Below are 24,812 nucleotides of genomic sequence, written 5' to 3' on the forward strand. Positions count from 1 at the left end.
TTGATAACAATGTTTGTGTTTCTTTGTGTTTCCACCCATCTCGGGCATTCATTGGTTTTTGTGTGATAATTGCTGTAGATATTGTGCAGATATTTCAACCAAATTCCGTATGTACATCCGACTCATGCTAAGTTTGCCAACCGATGTGATTTGTGCATATTTACGGATAATTATTGAGGTTAGTAAGTTCTGATGGATTAACCGATTAATTTACACCGTAATACCTACATGTTCAATAAAAAGTCTAACTTCTGTATAAGGCTTTTTTTCTCTCAAAGTTTCAAGCTATACATTTTGTCTCAACAGCACGATATTCACATGTTTAAACCTAACCTCAATAATGTTTACCTACAATATGTCCTGCAGCGGGGTGTATAAATTCCACGAATTTGCTTGTTTCTATATGATTTTTATCTCGATTTACAGTCAGAATTTCAAACACCTGTGAAATGAAATACAAATCAAGATCCACGGCACAATATTAGGGAAATCATGAATATTATCTGCATTTAAAATTTAAAAAAATGATGGAGATGTATATGTTTCTATTTTAATGGGTGAAATTGTTAGCTCAAACAAACTTTCTGAGGTTAGACAGATTATTGCCAAAAGTCACCAATTGTTCACATACTTGCCAGTTGTCAACCTTTTGAAATTTCCATGCCTGGGGAGATTCTGCCTGCTCAAAATGAAAAACAATAAAATGCGTGTTTATACCCCAAGGGACCAAAACACTATTTAAAAGGGCATATTTTGAGTTGTTCTTTCAGATGAAATCATTAGATCTTGTAACCTGCATAGGCCAACCATAAAAGAACATGCATTATTCTTCTCTACAAAATGATATAATGCATCATCAAGTAGGAATACACACAAATATTTACCTTTCCACTACACGGAGCCTATATGTATGTTATTTCCGTATAACATACATTGAGCCATTGTGACGTCGCTACGCTTATGACGTCATAACTGTTACCATGGAGATTGCACTGCTCCACTGTCAACTGGTGGCTGTTCTCTGTATGGATTTACATTGACGTTGAAACGTGTTCAGACTAATATTATGTCTTTATTTCTGCGTGAACTGTAAGTTGATCAACATGAAATGTAAATGTAAGTATTGGTTATCATATTTTTGACATGCATTGGTGTGTAACAAACGTTGGCTTACCTACATATTAAACACGGTGCGCGCTTACACACCAAAGCATGTCAAAAATATGACATCCAATCCTTAAACAATCTCATCCCCTCAGACACCAGAATACGTCAAGGACACGACATTAGTTTCGGCATCTACACATCCAAAGACACATACAGACACTCATATAACACAGTGGAACCTCCTATAGCTACCCAAAACAATCATCCAATCAGAAACACTAGCAGAATTCTAGACATGCATCACAATCGAACTAATACAAAATCAACAACACAACTAACACGCACTGCTTTTAACCTGTTTTAATTCCTATAGTAAATTATAAAAAAGAACTAGCTACATACCAGGGCGTAGAGAGAGTTTGCAAGTATGCCAATACATAAAAAAATGGCTTGGTGTATAGCCAAAATTTACAATTTTCACATCTCCACTGATCAATCTCCAGTGTAAAAGGAATTGTCGGGCCACTGTTTATGACCCTAGCCATCAGCCTCACTCAGTCTTCAGTCATATATATGTATGTCTGAGGAATCTCCTAGAAGAGATAAAAGTACTAAAAACTCGTTGAGAATTTTATTTTTATAAGATTTCTTCGTCCGTAAGGATCATTTTTCTGCTTTTATAATATATGTATATAAATATAACAACCACAAAGTGAAAATTAAATCTTATGCTGAAATGCTGCAAAATAAATCACATAAAATGACCAAAGTGATTATTATATCATGTTAGTGATCAATTGACATTATTTTCATATTTATTTTTCAACTGAATTATAGCAAACAAATGAATTACACTTCATCATACAGCTGTTTTGTCCTAGCAGTCCTTGGTGATGCTAGGGGCCCAACTATTGTTACGTAAAACCCCTGAATTATGAATTCAAAAGATAAGCGGAGTACTGGTTAGTGTATATATACCTCAAGACCAAGTTAAGTGCATTAAAGATTTATCAAAAAATTGGGGGGGGGGGGGGATTAACGAACTTAAAGACATTGCTTTCCCCCTTTTGGAGCTAAAAGTTACAAAAGTTAGTCTTATTTCGAGACTTCAATGTCACAAAAGAGGAGGATAAACATTCTGAAGTTAGTCAAGAACGGATTTGTATTACCTTTTTATCACAATGAGGGTGACAATTTCTTCCAGTACAAAAGGACCAGCGTACGGATTTGAAGCAGGATGGGTCACTTCAAGATCTGTATCAGACTCACTGTAGTCATCCACTATCGGTTTTAGTGCAGGCGTTTCCATTTTCTGTTGAATTCACCTTCGGTATTTCTTTAGGTTTTCACATTTGTCTACTTCCACAGGAAGACTGTTGCACTGAAGCAACAAGTTGCGATGTAGTCGACGAATAGGACCTTTATTATCCTCCCGCATGACCTCATAGACAGGGGAGTGGTCATTGATTCGTCGTATGACTGTGTAGACGTGCTCCTCCCACCTTAGTTTGTCCGATCCTCCCCTTTCATGCCAATTTCGGACTAGTACTCGATCCCCAAGATCTAATGCTGCACTGGTTCCCTTTTTATCATGATGCTTCTTGCCTTTTGCCGCTGATTTCCCGCGTTTTGAGATGCCCATTTGTATGCTGTCTGCATGCGATTTTGCCACGCCTCGACATAGTCCTCATGGGGAACGATTTTTGAGGTATTTTCTTGCTTGAAAATCAGGTCAATTGGGAGTCTGGGATGCCTACCAAAAAGCATTTTTGTACAATTATATGCATGATCTAAATGGCATTTCCAGTCTCCCTTTGCCTCCCGAGGTTATATCCTCAACATACCAAACAGGGTGCGATTGAATCTTCCACCTGACCATTCCCTTCCGGGTGGTATGTTGTGATCCGACATCTCGCCATTCCACAGTACTTCTGGAGCTGATAAAATAATGTGTTCTCAAACTCACGGCCCTGATCATGATGTAACCGATGAGTAAACCCACAACACGTGGTCATTAAAAATCTTGCTGGCAGCTATCTTAGCTGTTTTGTTCCTGGTTGGGTAGGCCTGTACAAATCTGGTGTAATGATCCACCACTACAAGAATGTATTCATAGCCTCCTTTTGATTTTTCTTAGTGCAAGAAATCAATGGCTACCAGCTCAAAGGGAAATGATGTAGTGATGGGCTGGAGTGGTGCTCTGTACTGATGTGTCGGTTTCTTGTCCTTTATACATTTGCATCTATGTGTAACATAAGTCTCTATATCCAATGCCATCTTCGGCCAGTAACATTTTTCCCTCGCCAGACTCAATACCCGCTCAACACCCAAGTGTCCCATATTGTCATGGAGCTGTTTTAAAACCATGGGGTGGTACTTGGCAGAAAGGACAAGCTGCAGGCGTTTTCCATCTGGACACGAGCTAAGACGTCTAAGAAGACCATCTGATCCTATTTGGAGTTTGGGCCATTCCCTGAGTAGCAATTTGGCATCTGTTTTTCGCGTTGTTCCTTTGTAGGTTGTTTCTTCCTAGAGATAAACCCTCGGACCTTACCAATAATCTTGTCCTTTTGCTGGGCTTTAACAATGTCACAAGCTTCAACTTCTTGTGGGTTAGATTCACCAAACTGTTTATCAGAGACCGACTCACAGAGGCCCACAGTTGTGCTGAATTAGCATTCCCCTCAACCTGCATGGCTTGTGCAGTTACTTGCATCATGTCGAGACCCACTTCCTCACTACAGTCCCCCATCACCTTCTTGATATCCAATGGCATCCTGCTGAGACCATTTGCATCTTGGTTGTGACGTCCTGGTTTATAGAATATCCTGAACTTAAAATCTGCCAATTCTGACACCCATCGCATCCGAGTAGCGTCCAATTTTGCCGATGTGAATATGTATTGCAGCGGATTGTTGTCACTATACACTCTGAATCCTGGCGCATAATAAAGATAGTCTCTAAAGCGTTCACTGACCGCCCACTTTATAACAAGGAATTCTAGTTTTCCTAAATGAAGATGATAGTTTTTCTCTGCTGGACTTGATGCCCGTGATGCGTATGCAATTACAGCTAATTTCCGGTCATCTTTCTCTTGATAAAGTATTGCCCCAAGGCCTTCTTGTGAAGCATCAACATGGAGTATAAAATCCTTCTCGAAATCAGGATAAATCATAAGTGGTGTAACCAGGAACTCAATCAGATCCTCTAGTACAGCATTGTGTTTCTGAGTCCATTGTACTTTGTAATTAGATGAGGCTTGACCTCTTTTTGGTTTCTGTTTCGATGACTTCTTGTCAAGAGTTGTCTTTCACCTGAAGAAGCTCATAAATGGGCTTCGCTCTTCTGGAAAAGTCTGGAATATAGCGCCGATAATAGCCAATGAAACCCATCAACCGTGTGTGGTATCTTCTATTTCAAACTCAACACTGCTTCTTTATCTTTTGGGTCCATGGTGAAGCCCTCTGTAGTCACTAAGTGACCAAGGTACCGGCCTCTCTTCTGGAATATACTGCATTTTGCGTGTTTCGGCTTTATGCCTTTCTGCTGTAATCTCTGTAGGACTGCTTGCATATCCTCCGGTCAACCCAAAGGGAATCCTAGTCAACTCATATAGCCCCCATGGGGTGTTGAATGATGTGTAATGCTGGAACTCTTCTTTGATGAAACCTTGGTGATAGACTTTCCCTTGGTCCATTAAGGAAAACCATTTACTACCTACCAAGCTATAAAGTGCATCATTAACCCTGGGTATGGGTTGTTGGGTTGGTATTGTCTTCATTTTGATTTCTTTACCCATTCCTTACTTATCAAGTCCTGGATATAATCCTTAACCTCCTGGTAAAGTGGTTTTGGAATAGAATTGTAACAACTCTGAATGGTTTATCGTCCGTGAGGTGAATATCCATTTGAAGATCTGGCACTGTACCAATATCACTTTCAGATTTGGAGAACGCATGACACTCCTTGCGCAGGAGAATTTTGACTGCCTCCTGCTGTTAACTAGTCAACTCGCAGCTACTGAGATCAATATCTGGGCCCCACTGTTCATCAGACATGTCCACATTGACCCTCACATGCTCATCATTATCTCCGTAAGAGGTCGACTTCGAATTTTCAATGTCATTGGTAGGATTCTCTTCAGCCTGTTCAAGGTGGATTAGTGAACAAATCGGTTGTACGTAACTCAAGTCTGTTCCCCGATGGACCACAACATCCCATTCAGTAGAATTGTCCACAACAATCTTGACTGAACAATTCCTGCCCTATTTGACTTTGACTAACATTTCGGGACAGCTTAAACCTGACCACGTAAACGAGCCTTATTAGTCTTGGTTGACCGTTTGGGGATGATAATGTTGTTCCGTAGATCTCTTCAGGTGTTTTTATCAGATTAGACACCAAAGCTGCATCCGACGCCTTCAATTTAGGCAGAGCCATCTGTAACAGGTGGGTTATATCGGTCTCCTTCAGCTCTGCTGTCATATGCTGGATCACATTATAACCTAAAATGGGTCTCTCCAGTCCTGAAACAGTAGCTACAAGAAAGGGCACATGGTAGGTACACACATTATCAACTTCCTGTTCACTGGCTAAACTAACTTCTATATCAACCAACCCTTCAAAGGGAATACTAGTGTTGTTAGCTGCCGTTACACTTAACCCTCCCTCATAGATCTCCTCAAGCGGCCAAACACTGTATCGGGTAATGTTTGTCTTAACCAATCAGAGTGAACTGATTCCGAGGCCACATCTTGTCCCCCTGACGAGACCTCTGTCCGTTTCCCGAGGCTTGACCGGCCTGACTTAAAACAGTGATTACAACGTTTCCCAGTCTTGGCACATTCTACACACCAAAACTTTCGAGTAGTCTCTTTCTCCTGACTAGTCTCTTGCTTGTTCATCTGTGCACGCATTTCCTGTAGCTCTGCCCTTAAGGCCTTAACTTCACTTGTTAGAGTAGAATCAACACTATTCATTTGCACAGTTTTCTTGCTACCGTAGCCTTGTAACTTCTATGTTTTTTCACTGTGCTGCTTCGAGATAGTATTAAACCCTTGTATCAAATCAATGTCTGTCTGATATTTCGATATCAGCGCCACAACCACTGGTTTCAACACATCCTCCCTAAGTCTTGCTGATAATGCATGACGGAACTGGGTTTCAACCAATTCAGGATCATACTTTCGTCTCAGTTTGTTACCGGATGACACAAACAGTATTTTCTGACGCAGGTCCAATGCCCGACAGAGAAACTCCTGTAATGATTCCTTAGATCATTGCATCAACTGACAAAGTTCTTGATAGAGTTCTGTTGAGGTTCGCTCCTTGTAAAATGATTGCACGATACAACTCAGATCAGAGAGGTTTAAATCACTACGGCCCTCTAAATAACTTCTGAGTTTCGAAGAGGGCTGGATTGCCCTGATAACTCCATCTAGTAGTTCAGAGTCCGAGTATTACTTTTCTTGTCCCACCTGAATTTGTCTCATTGAGCTAAAAAAACCTGATACAATTCGGTGTATCGCCAACTTTAAATTCATTCCACCATGTGAGTCTCGTGTCCATGGATTTTTCAGAATTAGTTAATATCTGTTGTTCATCTTCTTTCGTTATGAACAGATTGTTCTTGGGTTTCAAACCACTCAATGTTTGGTCAGCTTACACAAACCACAATCCGTCTCCTCCTGCACATTCTCTAGGATTTCAACAAAGGCCAGCAATATCTCCTCCCTGGAGAGGTTCTCATGATCACTTCCCTCAACACTGCCACCAGATCCTCACTGTCAGCAACTACAACCGACTGCGTACTGCTGTCATCAGTTTTCGGCGCCTGGCATTATCCATGGTGCTGCCGGATCCCAGACGAGCCCGCTGATTTTGTTACCCCCGAGTCTTTCGGGTTCCTCGCTGGATGGACTTAGAGAGCGACACAACAAGACTTTCTTTTTAAAGGAATGTTTATTGGCGGGAACAAAATGGTCACCTGATCCCATAACATCACTGTTCCGACAATCCTTGCGAGTTATTTCCCCTAGTACCACAATATGCCTCTATCGGAACATACATACATACTCTTTTGATTTGCAGGAATAATGCATGTTATTATCAAATAAGTGAGTGCAGGAGGAATAAGTAGATGAAATGACTGGACTGCTATCTCGCCTGCCTGCTGCCTCATGTCAGTGTGTGTGACCAACAGTCGTTGTCAGATTAATTTTGCAGATTCATACAGTATCTTAGCCATTTCATCTACTTATTCCTCCTGACTCACTTATTTTGATAATTACATGCATTATTCCTGCAGACCATGCAGACCAAAAGAGGCGACTAAGTGTGAACCCTCTGCTGTGACAGTTAGATCCACCGCAGAATTCAGAGGCGACTAATGAGACATTCCGTAGCAAATTGAGTTTGTTCACATTTACCGGGCCAGATTTCCACATGCCCATGTTCCAAGTTTTTGATATCTCTCGTTGACTCACTTTATGTGATAGTGCATCTTGCGCAAGAATAGGTCCTCTACATCAGAGTTCCTTGTCCGCGATGCTCTCAGCTTAATTGCTACCTTCTGCTGTCTTTAGCCGAGCTCGAGGGGACTATTGATTTATATAATAGCTATATTTTTAATTATATTATACCAGTTCTATCTTCTTGTAATATGATGTACATGTAACTGTTCTCTGTTTCACTGTGTCTTGAAAAAGGAGCGGATCGCTCCGAAAATTTGACAACCTAAACTTGTCCACACTGTTGGAATTACTTCTTTGCCCCATATAATATTTGAAGTAATACGTATCCTACGGACATACCTCCATTAGTATCCAGTGTTATATGGGATTTTACCGTCTATATTACTTCTTTGACCCATATATTTATAGATATATAGAGGTTACACAACTTGTGGTTGTTGTATATGGTATTTCTTTCACTGGGGTTTTCAAATTTTTCAAAAGTTACAAAAAACACGAGCTTTAGCGAGTGTTTTTTTGTTACATTTGAAAAATAACTAACGAGAGTGAAAGAAATACCATATATAACAAGCACGAGTTTGTTTGACCTGTTTCTACCACCATAAAAATATTCCGAGGAAATTGACATGTTCTGTATACATATGTGTTTTGTTTACGATATCAGATGGGGCGTAAGGATATGACCTGAAGTAAAATGCCGCTAATTCATATGCAAAAATGACAATTTCAGGAATATGTGGAAATATTATGATTTATTACAAATCATAACAAGTACGTAACAAATGTATTGCTTTCAAAGCAACAAATTTATAGAAACCAACATAAGAAATTTATTATCACCTAAACAATGACGAACTACTTTCTGTGTATCCTCATTTCTGCCACCGCATGAAGCGGCCCTCCCGCCAAATTGTCCATTCAACTGAGTCCCGGTCAAAGTTCACCGTGAAAGCCAACCAAAACGCGTTAAGAGTTTATACCACGTGTGGTATAAACAATATGTTATACAACAGTTTTAATGATTAATTGATGCCTAGGGAGTTGAATAACAACCACCTAATGTGGTAGAAAACAACATATACCATATCGGATGCTTTAACATTTGAAGATCATTTATTTTTATTTAATCGGAATAGTGTGAATAAAGCTTACACTTGCACTTTCGTCCTGACACAAAGATAGTGTCATTTATTTAAAAGTCGCTCCGCGTTTGAGATCCACTAACATAAAAGTGCTGGCAATGTACTCTTAAATTCATCATCTTTATAAACACCATGATATCTTTGTTTTCATATGATGCCGAAATTATGTATGAGCTTGCAAGGGTAATACAAAAAACTAGACAACTCCTTCAATTTTGCATTTATTGATATCGACGACGTACTGTCTTTAAATAACCAGAAACTTATTGACTCCGTCGAATACTCTCCTGAGCTTGATAACACGGACAATTCTTCTATTCACCCGCTTTCCTAGTTCGTTACTTACAAAATTATGAACATGGATGGCTACTACTAACTCTTACGGTAAGCGGGACGATTTCAATTTTCCTATCATGAATTTTCCCTTTCTTGATGGCAAAGCCGCGGTTTCTTTAGCGTCCCGGCAATTTGTTTCAGAATGATCTTGATAGAAATTTTAGGACATTTTAATCCAATGTAATCATAGGTCGTTGAACCTTTTTTTTAGGTTCAAATATTGTATTCCCCCAGCCATTTTCTTCATACATATGTATATACATAGGTCCTTGAACCTTTTTTTTAGGTTCAAATATTGTATTCCCCCAGCCATTTTCTTCATACATATGTATATACATATACTGCTTCCAAGCATATATATATATACATATATACATAGTCAGCCCCTGAACAATATGATGTCCTCACCGTCGTTGAACCTTGATATCCATGTTCACATAACGTCGCCTGCTGATATGCACGTAAACATACCGGTGGTAACATACGGTCAGAAGATAAAGAGACCTGGGATAAGAAGAGATAAATGATTCATAGGAGCAGAGATAAAGGACGCGTTTTCATAACAAACTCTCCACGTGATCAGAGATAAATAAACGAAGAATCCATGGACATATGAAAACAATTTGGAAAGCACCTGATTTTCTATAGTTTTTAACAGGAATGCTACTTATAGGAATCATTTAAGTAAATTTTGTGTCTATTCCTTCTAGTAAATCATGATATTCAAAAGGACTAACGTGAGTGTGGTTTGTTTAATATCGTTTAATATATGTGAACATACGATTTGAAACGTTTCACGGAAAATAGCAGATAGGAACAAATTACGTGAGTATATTTTTATTTATTCATTTATTAATAGTTGTAAATTGAAAGTGTTTCTTCTTCTTGCATAATTTGATTGCGCCTTAGTTGATATTAATATTCATAGCAAAGCATATTAAGTCCTGATGGATGAATATGAAGGTTTTCCGAAAGACGTCGGATGACTGATGTCACATGAAACAAACATGTGACGGATGTTAGGCCTATTTAACCACACTTCCCTAACTTAATCAGTACTAGATAGTAGCATGTTATATCCGCACGCTACGTCATATTAAAAAAATCATACCCGGGATATTTCTGTTGTAACAGAAAATCAATCCAAATACATTAATACCTACACTCAGCTCTTTATGATACACTTTGGTGCAGTGATGGTAGTGAAAGAGTTGATTGAATGAGATTAAAATATTACTTGCCCAATTTGCGTCAAACATTGGTCTTGCAGGCATGGACGTATCGGGTCGGAATGGGTTGCAGGGTGATGTAATTATCTCTAACCTTTACAATTCAACTCCATTTTACTCCAAAGCCCTATGATGAATGGTGCATATTTTAATATAAATAACAACATGTTTCAATTTTACAACGTTTGTCGCGCCTGGTCTGGTCTGGTGTGGTGCGAGAGCTTTTTGTTCATAAACTGAGATTTTAGAAAAATTAAATAAGTAACCTGTTTCTTATTTGTATAACATAACGTAGTACAATTTATTATATTTAATATCAATCAAGGTGATATATATCACAAATGTGTTTCTACAACTAGTATGTGTTAGCCCTTACCAATGGATGATCCAAGTTATTCTCCATATGACAGCATCCTTTGAAACAAACTCTGTATTCTCCAGTGTATATCATTAGTATTGACATAGATTTAACATTTTGATTACAAGCTATACATCTGCTATATACAGCATATAGTTAATCCCGATAAGATATATTATTATATACCAAAGGACGACTTAGATTGATAACACACATATTTTAGCCATTATCAAGTATTTAATCTTCAGATTTATCTGTTGTTCACAAACAAAACAGATATTTGCGCAGAAAACTCTAACCAAGCGTTGAACTGGATTCTGCTCAAGCCGATTTTCTTGTTACTTCCTTAGACCATATAACACGGTTAAAAGTCAAGTGTAAATATTAGAAAACAGTATTTGGCTTTTAGCCTATCCCACATTCTTTCAAACTTATTACAAAAATAGACTTTTTATGAACTGATCAAGGAAGCAAGACATTTTACTTGAGCACAGTATTCGAATGTGAGCATGCGATTGGTGTCATGAATGTAGCCCCTGTAAGTTTACAAAGTGGCAATGCAGAGCCTAACAAAATATAATGTGAAAACATAATGTTAGTAGTTTTCTTTCCAAACGTATTTTCGTTTTATTAAAACTCGTCACTCTCGATTATGTTTTAGTTCAACATGGATTCTGAAGAGGAATCATCGTCACTTATTAAGTCTCCTCAGGAAAAGATTAAAAGAGAAAATGTTAAAAATGGATATCAAAATGGAGACGTAAAAACTCGAAAACTCGATCCTGTAAATTTTGGCGAAGCTAGTATAGAGACTATTGCTAACCCGAATGAAAAGTCAGAAACAGACTTTACCTTTTTTAATGCACCAAGGTCAAAGAAAATTCTCCTACTTTCGTTGGGAATGGTGAATTTTTGTGCCATGGCATGCTTTTCTCTTCTTTCTCCTTTTTACCCAAAAGAGGTAAGTTTTCACTAAATTCAACCTCGATATCCAGGGGTTACGCTCACTTTCGCTCTCTTCACCCCTGAAATATGTCATAGCAAATTAAAAGGCACGAAGATAGCTGTTTGATTGATCTCAGGTAAAAAAGAACTGACATATCGCTAGACTGATACATGTCGTTTGAAGATTACAAAGGAGAGACGCCCGACTTCAAAGTCGATAAATGTTTACCGTTACGTGACCGCGAGATTCTTTTGATGTATATCAAAGGATAGAACTAGTCTTCTTGTCTCATCAACAAGGTGGCTCACACCGAGCCTTCAATTTCGCCAGGACATATACCAGGGGTGTAGAGAGCGAAAGTGAGCGTAATCCCTGGATATCGAGGATGCAGTAAGTTTTATTTCGTTCGTTGTGAAATGATTAGATTTAAAGGCATAATCTTATAACCAAAATCTTACTATTCAAGAACATTATTTGTTCTGTCAATGTCAGCATATTGAAAGAAAACTGTTCAATTACACGATAAGTTTATCTTGGATATTATATGCTCAATTCTTTTTTTCGCATTCACATTATTTTGAGAACTAAGAACGCAGACTTTATTCATAATTCGCGGTTGAAAAGATGCTATTTCAATAATGATAGCAATTGTTGCTAGAACAAACTATTTGAATGATATCGATAATATTTAAATTTACTAATGATAATTTCTCGCGAATTTATACGGATGTTAATCTCACACGATTTTTTTTATCAGTATACTGATATCGGAGTAATAAATATTTTTATTTAATGATAAACACATTAATCATTTTTCCATTATCATACGCTGACAAACACATTAACATAGACAATGCCAATCTTTGCAATCTGCTATGAATTACATCTAATTATACATCCATAACTGTACCATTTATTTAATGTTCTAAACTACGGTCTCTTAGATAGTGTAAATTTAAAATACATTCCGTCTGTCTGTACTGTTATAAAGTGCATCACTTAATATCTTAGTTTCCTTATCAATACATTTTAACGTCTAATGATACTGTATATTGACATATTACATTGTTTTTTACTTGTTTTTTCCAGGCCGCGGAAAAGAATGTCACCCAGACTGTGATTGGTCTAGTTTTCGGATCCTTTGAATTTACAATATTCATCACAGCACCACTCTATGGAAATTATGTATGTATTGAATGTTTTTGAAAGATTTGATCAGACATCAAAAAAAGGAATCATTTCATCGTTTTTATTATAAACAATGAATGGAGGATTTGTATAATGACACCAATAACACATTTCATGACAGATCTTGATAATATATTAAGATTACTAGAACTCTCCTTTACTGTAAGGGTACGACAGTGAAATATCCTAATATATGATTATTGTTCTCCCTTCATTGCAATACAAGGTTTAAAAAAACAAAAATGCTTCTTGTTGCCATGACGTCATACCATTGATTCTCTTCACGTGCTATCTTTCCTACCCTAGAGAGTGATACACGAATCTTGAACAGGGAAAACGATGGATAACCCTTTGAATAGTGGGAGACATACTGTGTGCAGGTTTGGAATAGAGTAGTGATGCTGTTTTAGAGTTTTGTTATGGCGGTACTGTGTTCACTGTTTAATTGCACAACAACACCAGATATGGTTTATAGCGAACATGACCATGATAGTATACAGTAAGAGCATCAAAACTCAAGGCACCTGTGTTCTCACCCGAACTGTCAGGATCGGTAGTTGCCTAGTGTATTTTTTGAACTTTATTTAGAAAAAAGTCCATCTATTACCCGAAACACGAGTTAGTGTTGGGTAAATGAAGAAAGAATCTGCTTTTTATATACGCAGTGCATCATTTATATAACATTGAAGGCAGGGTATTCTAGTGGTAGGACGCCGGGCCCGTGACCGCGAGATTTGATGTTTATCAAAGGATCGAAATAGTCTTCCTGTCTCATCAACAAGGTTGCGCACACCAAGCCTTCAATTATGCTATGGCATATTCCAGGGGTGTAGAGAGCGAAAATGAGCGTAACCCCTGGATTAGTAAGTTTTATTTCGTTCGTTGTGAAATGATTAGATTTACAAGCATTGCGAGTTGCAAAGGGTTGCGAGTTCGACTCGCGTCACGGTACTGTGTTGTATCTTTCAGCAAGATACTTTAATCCGCTTGATCCAGTCTACTCAGCTGTAAATGAGTACGTGGTTGGGCAGTACTTGAATTGTAGAATGTTAGCTGTGAGCGCCGAAATGACAGCACCGGCTGTATGCTCCCCAGAGAGTTGAGAAAGATATTGGTTGGTTGCAAATGCCCTATAACCAAGGATAATAATTTGTGAACCGCTTTGAGACGACCTACGAACTAGGTTGTGATAAAGCGGTATATAAGAACCTCGAATTATTATTTTTATTATTATTTATCACAATGTCTTCTTCAGATAACGAGGATTGGCTCCAAATTTATGTTTATTGCTGGTGTTGGTGTGTGTGGCGTGTGCACCATTTTATTTGGGTGAGGTTTTAGTCTAGTTTTTGCTAAAATATCCTAAACTATATTGTCAGAAAACTAAAAAAAATAGGTAAACAGCTTACAGGAATATTCTTTTATATCTAATTTTCTGTACAGACTAAAAATGATGTAATAAAAAAACGATGTTTATAATAATAAATAAGATGGACAGCTAATTCTTTGATCATCACATTTTATGTCTCTGTTTCAGTTGCAATTTGCAAAATTGCATTTATGTGACCACAAATTTAATACGGTTTTCTGCCTACCAGTATAATAACGACGTTTGACGTAAACTTTAAGCCTGCATTATATTATGCGATTTTGTGATTAAAGATTTTTGGATAATATACCTGACGAGAGCACGTTCGTTACGATGTGTTTCCTGACCCGGGGTATTGAGGCCCTGGGAGCGTCGGCTTACATCACAGCCAGTTTCGCTATCATATCCCATGCCTACCCAAACCACGTGTCTACAGTAATAGTAAGTAACTTCTCCTCTATCATACTACTGCCGTCATACTAATTTAGTGGACGCGAAACCCAGATAATTATTTAACGAGTATGACAGCATTCCTACATGGTACTCAACTGAACTCCTGTTTTCAGTTATCATCTAGTATGATGCATCGTTTAATCAGTGATAGAATACATAATGTTATGGGATACACATTATCGTCTTATTTGATAAAACGTATTATTTCAGTATTTCTCTGCCAATTAAATAAATGTCTATTCCTCGAAACACTTGTTTATGAAAACATCGAGTCTGGTTCTTTAAGTGAAACTAATTCGTGATACGTGAGTTTTATTAACACGGGTTTTCATAATTCTCAGTTCGTTATACTTTTTATCTTATTCAATTCTGTGTTGACCCTTCAACTTGAAAATATTGTTCTGCGTGATGGTCGTGTTAGGTCTCCACTTACCTGGATAGAACTTAAGTTTGATCACACTCTGTTACTAAAGTTTCCCTTTGTTCTGCAGGGGATTTTGGAGACATTCAGCGGAGTAGGTATGATGGTGGGACCAGCCATTGGCAGTGCCTTGTATGTGGTATGTACTGTTGTTGTGATACTATCATTATTACGTATCATCTAAATTCATGCTGCAATGCATTCTTATTGTATCGGTATCGTATAACATGACATTGATATTTCATGGATTCGTATTTACTGTTTATTGTGTTCTTGCTTCAGGTTGGTGGTTTCGGAATGCCGTTTTACGTTCTGGGTGGAATTTTGATAGTTTGTGGAATGATCTGTCCTCTAGTAATGCCGAAGATTGACGGTAGAGTAAATGTTTTATCCTCTATCTCCATTTAAAACAATAATCGATAAAGGCAATATGCCGATTGGTGTGAAATATGCTGTGATAAATTGCTATGTTAGACGATATTCGTACAACTGTGTCCCATATGTGGCTGTCCTTGGCCGATATTGTCAACTTTACAGGTTTGGTGGGCCATTGTATCTCATCCTCTCGTTTGGCAATTCATGGGTTTCTTTCTCTATATACATATCCTAAAATGTATGTATCGGAAGCGGAGCCCATGAATTTTGAGGATGGTTGTATCTTAACATAATGTAAGAAGAGAATAATGCTGGCTCTGTGCACCAGAGATGTCTTTCTTCTATGTCAACAGCTTAGGCAGGATATCAAATTCAATTTGCTGCATCAGTTATGTCTTGTTTTCAAAGAGAAACGATTTTTGATATTAAGGACTGCTTAATACATCCAAAAGAAGCCGATACAAATGTTGTTTGATCAGTCAATGTCTTCTACGTCTGCCGCATACGATTAACATATAAGACCTGTTTGATACTTATTGTCTTTTTATAGATAAAAAGCAGACGTTATCACGCTCAATATTTTACTTGCTCAAGAGTCCTTTATGTGTTGTCGTCTGCTTCATCACTGTGTGCGGTACAATTGGCTTGGGATTCCTGGAGCCAGTTTTAGCTGACCGACTGGAACAGGTCTGTCCAAACAATATTGATACTTTATAATATGTGTTGACCGTGAGAAATATTGCCTACAATATCGCCAATGGTGCATTGCAATGTTTATTATAAAGACGTGGGATATGAAGAATTTATTACGATTTCTTCTAACCTTTTTATTTAACTAGTAAACCTCTAAAATTTGAAATTAAAAAAATAATGGGTTTACAGGGGTTTACGTACCTGTCCCTCTGTTTGAAAGTAATTTAGACAATCAGATTTCAAACTTTTGCAACCCCCACCCCCTTAGAAGGACGAAACAGCTGTATGACGCAGTGTAATTCATTTTTAGGCATTCAATGTCTATAAGCTATTTTATAGGTGCAATAAAGATCAGTCTATTTGTGTGTTACGTTCATCGTTTAGATGGAAAACATTAATGATTGATCACGTGCTTTAGAATACTAAATAAAAGTTTGCGTAGAATCTAAATGTTCAATACAGCATACATTTCTCATCTTGATTTGTAGCTGGATTTATCAACGATATTGATAGGAATTATGTTCTTAATTAACTCTGCCACGTACGCCATCGGGGCACCTGTTTGGGGCTGGATTGGAGACACGAAGGTAAGTCTTCATTTTAACATATAATAAAGCCATGAGTATTTTAGCTGTTTGTGTTTTAAGGTCACCTGAGCTTTAGCTTTGGGCCGATTGAACTGAAACCTTGTAGGAATGAACGACTCATGGTCCTGACAAAACGTTGTTCTTTTTCGGATCGATCAGAAATTTAATATGGCCGCCACGGCTGCCATTTCGATTTTTTTTTACTAGTATATATGAAAGGCATTCATGAAAGGTGTTCCATAAATGTCTTTGTGGCGGTTTTTTTGGCAACCCAACTTAGGCTAGCTAAGGTTTTTGGTAATATTTTGGTTGTAGTTGCTACCGTGTTTGGTATATTTGCAACTACTTTGTATTTATGTGATTTTCTAAGTAATTACAAGGTTTTGAAAGAAGCCACATGGTGGCTTAATCAGTGAAATAATTACAAATGTCATACTTTGGGTGGATATTTATTTCACATTTTCTGTTTGAGTTGTTCTTGTTATTAGTGGAGAGGCATAAAGAGTAACTTACATCTGATATTCACAATGTCGTTGTTCTTTCATTTTTGGCCATTTGCATAACGTCGATATATAATGTTGTATTGGTCAGGAATTTATTCAAACGGTCGTAACTGCCTACTGCAAGAACTGTTTGTGAAGTTGTAAATATTCAGTTTGAATAAACATTGACATCTCGTAACAGCGAAAGGAAGTCATCAAAAACAAGAATTGTATTTCATTAAATGTGTTTAAAGTATGGTCGCAATTGTCTGCTAGTCACCGGTATAAATCTGTCTGAAGTAGAATCAAACATCAACCTCTCGATGAACGGAATCACATAATTTAAACGAAATTCGAAAGACGATGTCTATTATTCTTTGCACTCCTGCAATATACACGTATTATGCATCTAAAAAAGCTCGCAGAGTGTGTCTTGGTGTCAGGAAAATGTGGCAAATCTCTTTCAATCGCATGTATTCAACATCAAGTTGAACTGTACCGTGCAATATCGTCAGTATCCTTTAATGATGAGCCCACCATAACTAACGAAAAGGTTTTTTTTAACAATTCTAATTTAAATTTTACCTTTGTAACTTAGGTAAAGTACCACTGCATCAGTTATAATAGCGAAGAAGAGTTCCAAACAGAGTTTTCTTTTACTATCATTATATTCTCCCCTCTCTATATAAAAGATGGCGGAACCCATAAGGAGTTTTCCTAGCTGAAAGTAACTTTCCCTGTCTACTTATTCACGGCCCACTGCTTTGACACTATTTTTGACCAATTGCAGTTATAACTTTGCGTATGCGTTGTAATATAAAGGTCCCAAAATCGACTTCTGCAGTTTTTTGTTTACTTTTTTTATTCATATTTACAATCAGTCTTTCTAACAACTGTAATTATGTAAAACGCATTGTAGTTGGTTATTTGTATGGAATACTTTTTTTTTAAAGGGCTGAAACAAATAATCGCCAAATGGTATTATCATTGTTTGACTTGATGGTTCCCTTTAACCTAGGTCCTTAGCGGTAAAAATATTTTCTTCAATGTGCTTTAATAGTTCGCAAAAACAAATAAATAAAGACATGTAGCCCGGAATGATATTGTCTGAACAGTAAAAATAAATGATCTGCTTTTGAACTTATTCAGGCCAGTATCCGTGTGTCTCATGTTTTTCATTGGCGGATCACGTCGAGATCCGTAGGTCGAGATCTGATTCGTCAACGAAAACATGCCCGACTCTGATAGAGCCCTATGTATTGAAACAATGTTATAATACATACATATTGCACTCTGTGGTTACTTTCAGGGAGTCTTAAAAGGTCTTATTATTTTCGGGAACATAGCAACGGGCTTTGGATATATGTTGCTGGGACCCTCACCATTTCTTGTGTTCTACCCATTGTAAGTGTTGATATGAATATCTATATGCAAATCAATTGTATTCAAATGTCAAAACAACCATCTATGTGACAAAAGGAATGAGTTTTACAACAAGTTCCAATGAAATGTATAATTGTTTTATGACTTACTTCATTTTATAACTGTACTACAAACATGACGAAGTGTATAAATTGATCACAATATCATGAATTAATTACATTAACATTCTACATAGGTCTACATAACATCTTTTGTCTTTCATCTGTCGCCTATGATAGATGATGTATTATAGCTACTTTGTATTATTGTTTTCATACCATTGTTTGAGCCCAGGTACCGAATCGTCTATTAAAGTGACTCTATTGTTTTTACTTTATAGTTGTTTGAGCTCGATACGACTCTATTGTGCTTGTTATATAATGTTTGAGCCCAGGAACTGACTCGTCTATTAAAGTGACTCTATTGTTTTTACTTTATAGTTGTTTGAGCTCGATACGACTCTATTGTGCTTGTTATATAATGTTTGAGCCCAGGAACTGACTCGTCTATTAAAGTGACTCTATTGTTTTTACTTTATAGTTGTTTGAGCTCGATACGACTCTATTGTGCTTGTTATATAATGTTTGAGCCCAGGAACTGACTCGTCTATTAAAGTGACTCTATTGTTTTTACTTTATAGTTGTTTGAGCTCGATACGACTCTATTGTGCTTGTTATATAATGTTTGAGCCCAGGAACTGACTCGTCTATTAAAGTGACTCTATTGTTTTTACTTTATAGTTGTTTGAGCTCAATACGACTCTATTGCGTTTATTATATAATGTTTGAGCCCAGGTACCTTCTCTTCTATTAAAGTGACTCTATTGTTTTTATTTTGTAGTTGTTTGAGCTCAATACGACTCTATTCCGTTTATTATATAATGTTTGAGCCCAGGTACCGACTCTTCTATTAAAGTGACTCTATTGTTTTTATCATATAGTTGTTTTAGCCAAGACACTGAATTTTCTACTTCAATGACTCTACATCAATATTATAACCTTTATTATGTAATTGTTTGAGCCCCTAACTCTATCTACATTATTGACTTTATTACAGCGAAGTGTGGGCCCAGATACTGGCTCTTGTTCTAGTCGGAGTATTTTGTGGAGCGGCCATCATTCCCACCTATAATGTCCTAGTCGAGGGAGCCGTCAAGTAAATGATTAATTTACCCAATAACGAAATGTCGTATTTCAATTCAGACACCTTAGCAAACAAGTGTAACAATGATAAATGTTTTGCATTTATTAATCAGACATTTTAAGTGAAGAAATCCCCTATGACTTTGGATGAAACAATTAACTTATACTATTATACATTCAATTGATCCAAATACATTTTAGAAATCTTTATTTATGAATTATGCAGGTATTCTAATAGATAAGTTCTTACCTCGATGTCTCTTGAATAATTTAGCTCGGATTAATTAATGCCACGGAGAACTAGAAATATTGTGAAGAAGAAAACTCGATTAATACTATATGTTTAATTTCTAAAGCTAATTCAATAATGATATATCTCTTATGGAAAATAGTCCTGAAGAATATATTATTATGACATCACCTTTCAGACAACTTGGAATGGAGGACGATTTTGAAACTCATGGACTAATTGCGGGCATCTACAATTCGTGCTGGTCTCTAGGGTGAGTTCCAAAATGATAGGTTATCAGCAATGAAATAAACGTTTACTTTTGGTACCTGCTTGGTGTCTGATTAAACACATGGTTTCCTATGTCATCTTTCTGCTATATGTGTGAGTCTGTAACGGAGATCACTTTAGACTTGTGCTACATGTAGTAACACTAACAGTTTTCGGTTTGATTAAAGCTATGTATTGTACACTATTGTCTGAACTGTGTCAATACTTGTTCTCAACACTGTCGCTGATATTGAAATCGATCGAATTAATACGCATAGACTACTGAGGGGAGTTCACAGGGTTTACATATTGAGATATTCGATGATAGACAACACTTCACAACTTTGTACCTTTTTTAATTCTAGAGCTTTTATCGGACCGATGGTGGCCGGTGCCTTGGTGCAGGAGTTCGAGTTCCCTTGGTCCTGTACTGCATGCGGTGGACTATTCATCTTTGCTGTACGTCTTACGATGTATTATATATCACTGGATTATTTGGTAGCACCAGGTTTTACTTTCGGTATTTGTCGTGACTCCTGTTCTCTTTCCTAGAGTTCTGATGGTTCCTAATTCATGTCCTATGCTTTAATGACTCCTCGTTTTCTGAAATCTTTCCAACTATTTTGATTTCTCCTCAAATCCTGATTCCTTTCCTGTTGTTTTAATGACGCTTGATTCCTGTATTTTTTTCCCTGTTTTGTTGGTGACTCCTCCGTTCCTATTGTCATTCCCAGTGACTTGGTGTCTCCTTTGTCCCTGTTGTCATTCCTGCCGTTTAGGTCTCTCCTCTGTTGTTTTGGTGTCTCCTTGGTCCGTGATGTCATTCCTGCCGGATAGGTGTCTCCTGTTGTTTTGGTGTCTCCTTGGTCCGTGATGTCATCCCTGCCGAATATGTGTCTCCTGTTGTTTTGGTGTCTCCTTGGTCCCTGATGTCGTTCCTGCCGAATAGGTGTCTCCTGTTGTTTTGGTGTCTCCTTGGTCCGTGATGTCATTCCTGCCGGATAGGTGTCTCCTGTTGTTTTGGTGTCTCCTTGGTCCCTGATGTCGTTCCTGCCGAATATGTGTCTCCTGTTGTTTACGTGTCTCCTTGGTCCGTGATGTCGTTCCTGCCGAATATGTGTCTCCTGTTGTTTTGGTGTCTCCTTGGTCCGTGATGTCGTTCCTACCGGATAGGTGTCTCCTGTTGGTTTGGTGTCTCCTTGGTCCGTGATGTCGTTCCTACCGGATAGGTGTCTCCTGTTGTTTTTGTGTCTCCTTGGTCCGTGATGTCATTCCTGCCGAATAGGTGTCTCCTGTTTTTTTGGTGTCTCCTTGGTCCCTGATGTCGTTCCTGCCGGATAGGTGTCTCCTGTTGTTTTGATGTCTCCTTGGTCCGTGATGTCATTCCTGCCGGATAGGTGTCTCCTGTTGTTTTGGTGTCTCCTTGGTTCGTGATGTCGTTCCTACCGGATAGGTGTCTCCTGTTGTTTTGATGTCTCCTTGGTCCGTGATGTCATTCCTGCCGAATAGGTGTCTCCTGTTGTTTTGGTGTCTCTTTGGTCCGGGATGTCGTTCCTGCCGAATAGGTGTCTCCTGTTGTTTTTGTGTCTCCTTGGTCCGTGATGTCATTCCTGCCGAATATGTTTCTCCGGTTGTTTTGGTGTCTCTTTGGTCCGTGATGTCGTTCCTGCCGACTAGGTGGCTCCTGTTGTTTTGGTGTCTCTTTGGTCCGTGAAGTCGTTCCTGCCGGATAGGTGTCTCCTGTTGTTTACGTGTATCCTTGGTCCGTGATGTCGTTCCTACCGAATAGGTGTCTCCTGTTGTTTTGGTGTCTCCTTGGTTCGTGATGTCGTTCCTGCCGGATAGGTGTCTCCTGTTGTTTACGTGTCTCCTTGGTCCGTGATTTCGTTCCTGCCGGATAGGTGTCTCCTGTTGTTTACGTGTCTCCTTGGTCCGTGATGGCGTTCCTGCCGGATAGGTGTCTCCTGTTGGTTTGGTGTCTCCTTGGTCCGTGATGTCGTTCCTACCGGATAGGTGTCTCCTGTTGTTTTTGTGTCTCCTTGGTCCGTGATGTCATTCCTGCCGAATATGTTTCTCCGGTTGTTTTGGTGTCTCTTTGGTCCGTGATGTCGTTCCTGCCGAATAGGTGTCTCCTGTTGTTTTGGTGTCTCCTTGGTTCGTGATGTCGTTCCTGCCGGATAGGTGTCTCCTGTTGTTTTGATGTCTCCTTGGTCCGTGATGTCATTCCTGCCGGATAGGTGTCTCCTGTTGTTTTGGTGTCTCCTTGGTTCGTGATGTCGTTCCTACCGGATAGGGGTCTCCTGTTGTTTTGATGTCTCCTTGGTCCGTGATGTCGTTCCTGCCGAATAGGTGTCTCCTGTTGTTTTGGTGTCTCTTTGGTCCGGGATGTCGTTCCTGCCGAATAGGTGTCTCCTGTTGATTTGGTGTCTCCCCGGTCCGTGATGTCGTTCCTGCCGAATAGGTGTCTCCTGTTGATTTGGTGTCTCCTTGGTCCGTGATGTCGTTCCTGCCGAATAGGTCTCTCCTGTTGTTTTGGTGTCTCTTTGGTCCGTGCTGTCGTTCCTGCCGGATAGGTGTCTCCTGTTGGTTTGGTGTCTCCATGGTCCGTGATGTCGTTCCTGTCATTCCTGCCGTAGGTGTCTCCTCGGTTCCTGATGTCTCTCCCAGTATTTTGGCGTCTCCACGGTTTCTGATGTCTCTCCCAGTATTTTGGCGTCTCCACGGTTCCTGATGTCTCTCCCAGTATTTTGGCGTCTCCTCGGTTCCGATTGTCTTTTCGTGTTGAATCTGTCCTTGTTTAGTCATAATATCATGAAAGACATCTTGATTATTTGTTTGAGGGCAAATTAGGAAATTAGGATGTCTGTTCTTTTGGCTCGGAGACACTGTGCATGTGTCTGATACACCATATACTTACCTCCCTACATGGATATACTAAGTGCAACATATTTGCTGAATCCATAACAACATCAAATGCAATAGATCTGCTGCATCTAATATCACATTAAATCAAATCTGTGAATATTTATCGTTTTTTCTCTCTGTCATTTTACCCCCCACCTTTATTCACGGCAACTGACAGGAGACATAATGGGTACCTACTAGACCATCTTTCGATTTGTTTGGTTCATGATATCCTTATGTTTCTATAGTTGTTTTTTCTTATCAACTAGTATACAAATAGTTCATTTTTAGTTCATTACTAATTTATATTTTTAATGTTATGATAAGGAATATGTTAGATGATATACGATAAGTATTGTTTATTTGCGTTTGTGTTTTCTCACCAGGGCCTTGTAATGCTAGTCTACGTTATCGTGGAGAGGTACACGCTATGCTGTCCAACCAAACCCTTGAAGGCTGGTTACGAAAAGATGATAGACGAAACTCTGTGTGAAAGTGTAGAAGTTTAACACGCCATTATACAGTATAATGCCGATCACTTATCCGCAAGCAAGAAATGAGATCGACCACTTCCGAAAAGTCGAAACTGTTTCAGTTTCTGCAAAATGACATTGTTATAAGGCAATATGAAATGGGAGCGGGTATATCTGTAAACCCTTTGAAAAACGTCGAACACTCATTGGCAACGGACTTTACTACCGCGCATCATTACCTCAATTACTTTTAAACAAGTTGAGAACAGCAGAATCTTATCCAGTATTTGTGGGGCCGATCCGTACCATGGACGACTTATTGTGCAATATGTTAGGAGAACTGGTACGTGGGGATGTTTGTAATATTACATGTGTTACCAAACACATTGGAACTATAAATGGCATAGCATTATGCCTATGCTATGCTTAGTTGGGTTTTTTTTTTACCAAAAAAGCTGCTCAACATTAGACGGTTGGCGATTTCTTACATGGGACATGAAACGGAGTGTGGTATTAACTTCAAATATAACTGTGATACGAAATAATATATGATTATTTCCTTTGTTAATATTTTGTTGTGTATTAGACTTTTTGTGTTATTAATTTATTACGATGTATTACAAATCATGTATATGTGAAGTAAAGTGCGTTATCGATTTACAAGCTGTATATGTAGATTACCTTGTCGTATGCAATTTTAGCGTTACAGGAAATCAAGAGACCTCTGGGCACATATTCATGATTTTGTGCTCGAACGTTTTTATTTCAAACTTTGTAGTCATGTTACACGGTCAGAAATATTGAAATTGTACCTGGAGCTGTAGCCTTGAATAAAGGTTTAGGTCGTTTAGATTATTGTGTATACATTCTCCAAGCCTTACTAGTTGGGAAGAAGAAATCTGAACCTTTCTTCCCAAAAAAGCAGGCGAGCTGTTAATGTGAGCGAGATAAATATGACAAAAGTCATTTTTCGTGAAATTTCTTTTTGACATAATCCGATAAACGTCAATTTCTGTGTGTGGAAACGTTCCTGTATAAACTGTTTCCAAAATGGAAATGTTTGCGCGTGCCATGTTCTGAAGTCTATATATCTTAATATAAATAATCTGTAAATAAATGTTAGCGTGTAGATATTTTGCTTATTTCCTAATTAAAAATGCGAATATTTCGACACCGCAAAAAAACACCCTTTTACAGTATCATGACGTTATGA

The 24,812-nt window shown here is 38.3% G+C and overlaps 1 protein-coding gene across 1 annotated transcript; it reads left to right on the top strand.

The window, feature by feature from the left end:
• Positions 1–9,595: 9,595 nt before the first annotated feature.
• LOC110458299 (MFS-type transporter SLC18B1-like) lies at positions 9,596–24,268 on the top strand. Its single transcript, XM_021509943.1, has 14 exons — positions 9,596–9,883; positions 11,307–11,606; positions 12,681–12,776; positions 14,035–14,108; positions 14,442–14,589; positions 15,093–15,161; positions 15,305–15,395; positions 15,948–16,084; positions 16,579–16,677; positions 18,469–18,563; positions 19,638–19,736; positions 20,152–20,226; positions 20,588–20,681; positions 23,513–24,268. The coding sequence occupies exons 2-14, from the start codon at positions 11,313–11,315 to the stop codon at positions 23,633–23,635; spliced, it is 1,494 nt and encodes a 497-aa protein (XP_021365618.1). The 5' UTR covers positions 9,596–9,883; positions 11,307–11,312; the 3' UTR covers positions 23,636–24,268.
• The last annotated feature ends 544 nt before the right edge of the window (positions 24,269–24,812 follow it).

Source organism: Mizuhopecten yessoensis, unplaced genomic scaffold (genome assembly GCF_002113885.1).
Source record: "Mizuhopecten yessoensis strain PY_sf001 unplaced genomic scaffold, ASM211388v2 scaffold9541, whole genome shotgun sequence".
NCBI lineage: Eukaryota > Metazoa > Mollusca > Bivalvia > Pectinida > Pectinidae > Mizuhopecten > Mizuhopecten yessoensis.

Excerpts from the sequence above, each read along its gene's own strand:
- LOC110458299 (XM_021509943.1), top strand. The coding sequence starts at position 11,313 with ATGGATTCTGAAGAGGAATCATCGTCACTTATTAAGTCTCCTCAGGAA. Across the intron at positions 11,607-12,680 it reads CTCCTTTTTACCCAAAAGAG|GCCGCGGAAAAGAATGTCAC; the intron begins GTAAGTTTTCAC and ends TGTTTTTTCCAG. Across the intron at positions 18,564-19,637 it reads TTTCTTGTGTTCTACCCATT|CGAAGTGTGGGCCCAGATAC; the intron begins GTAAGTGTTGAT and ends ACTTTATTACAG.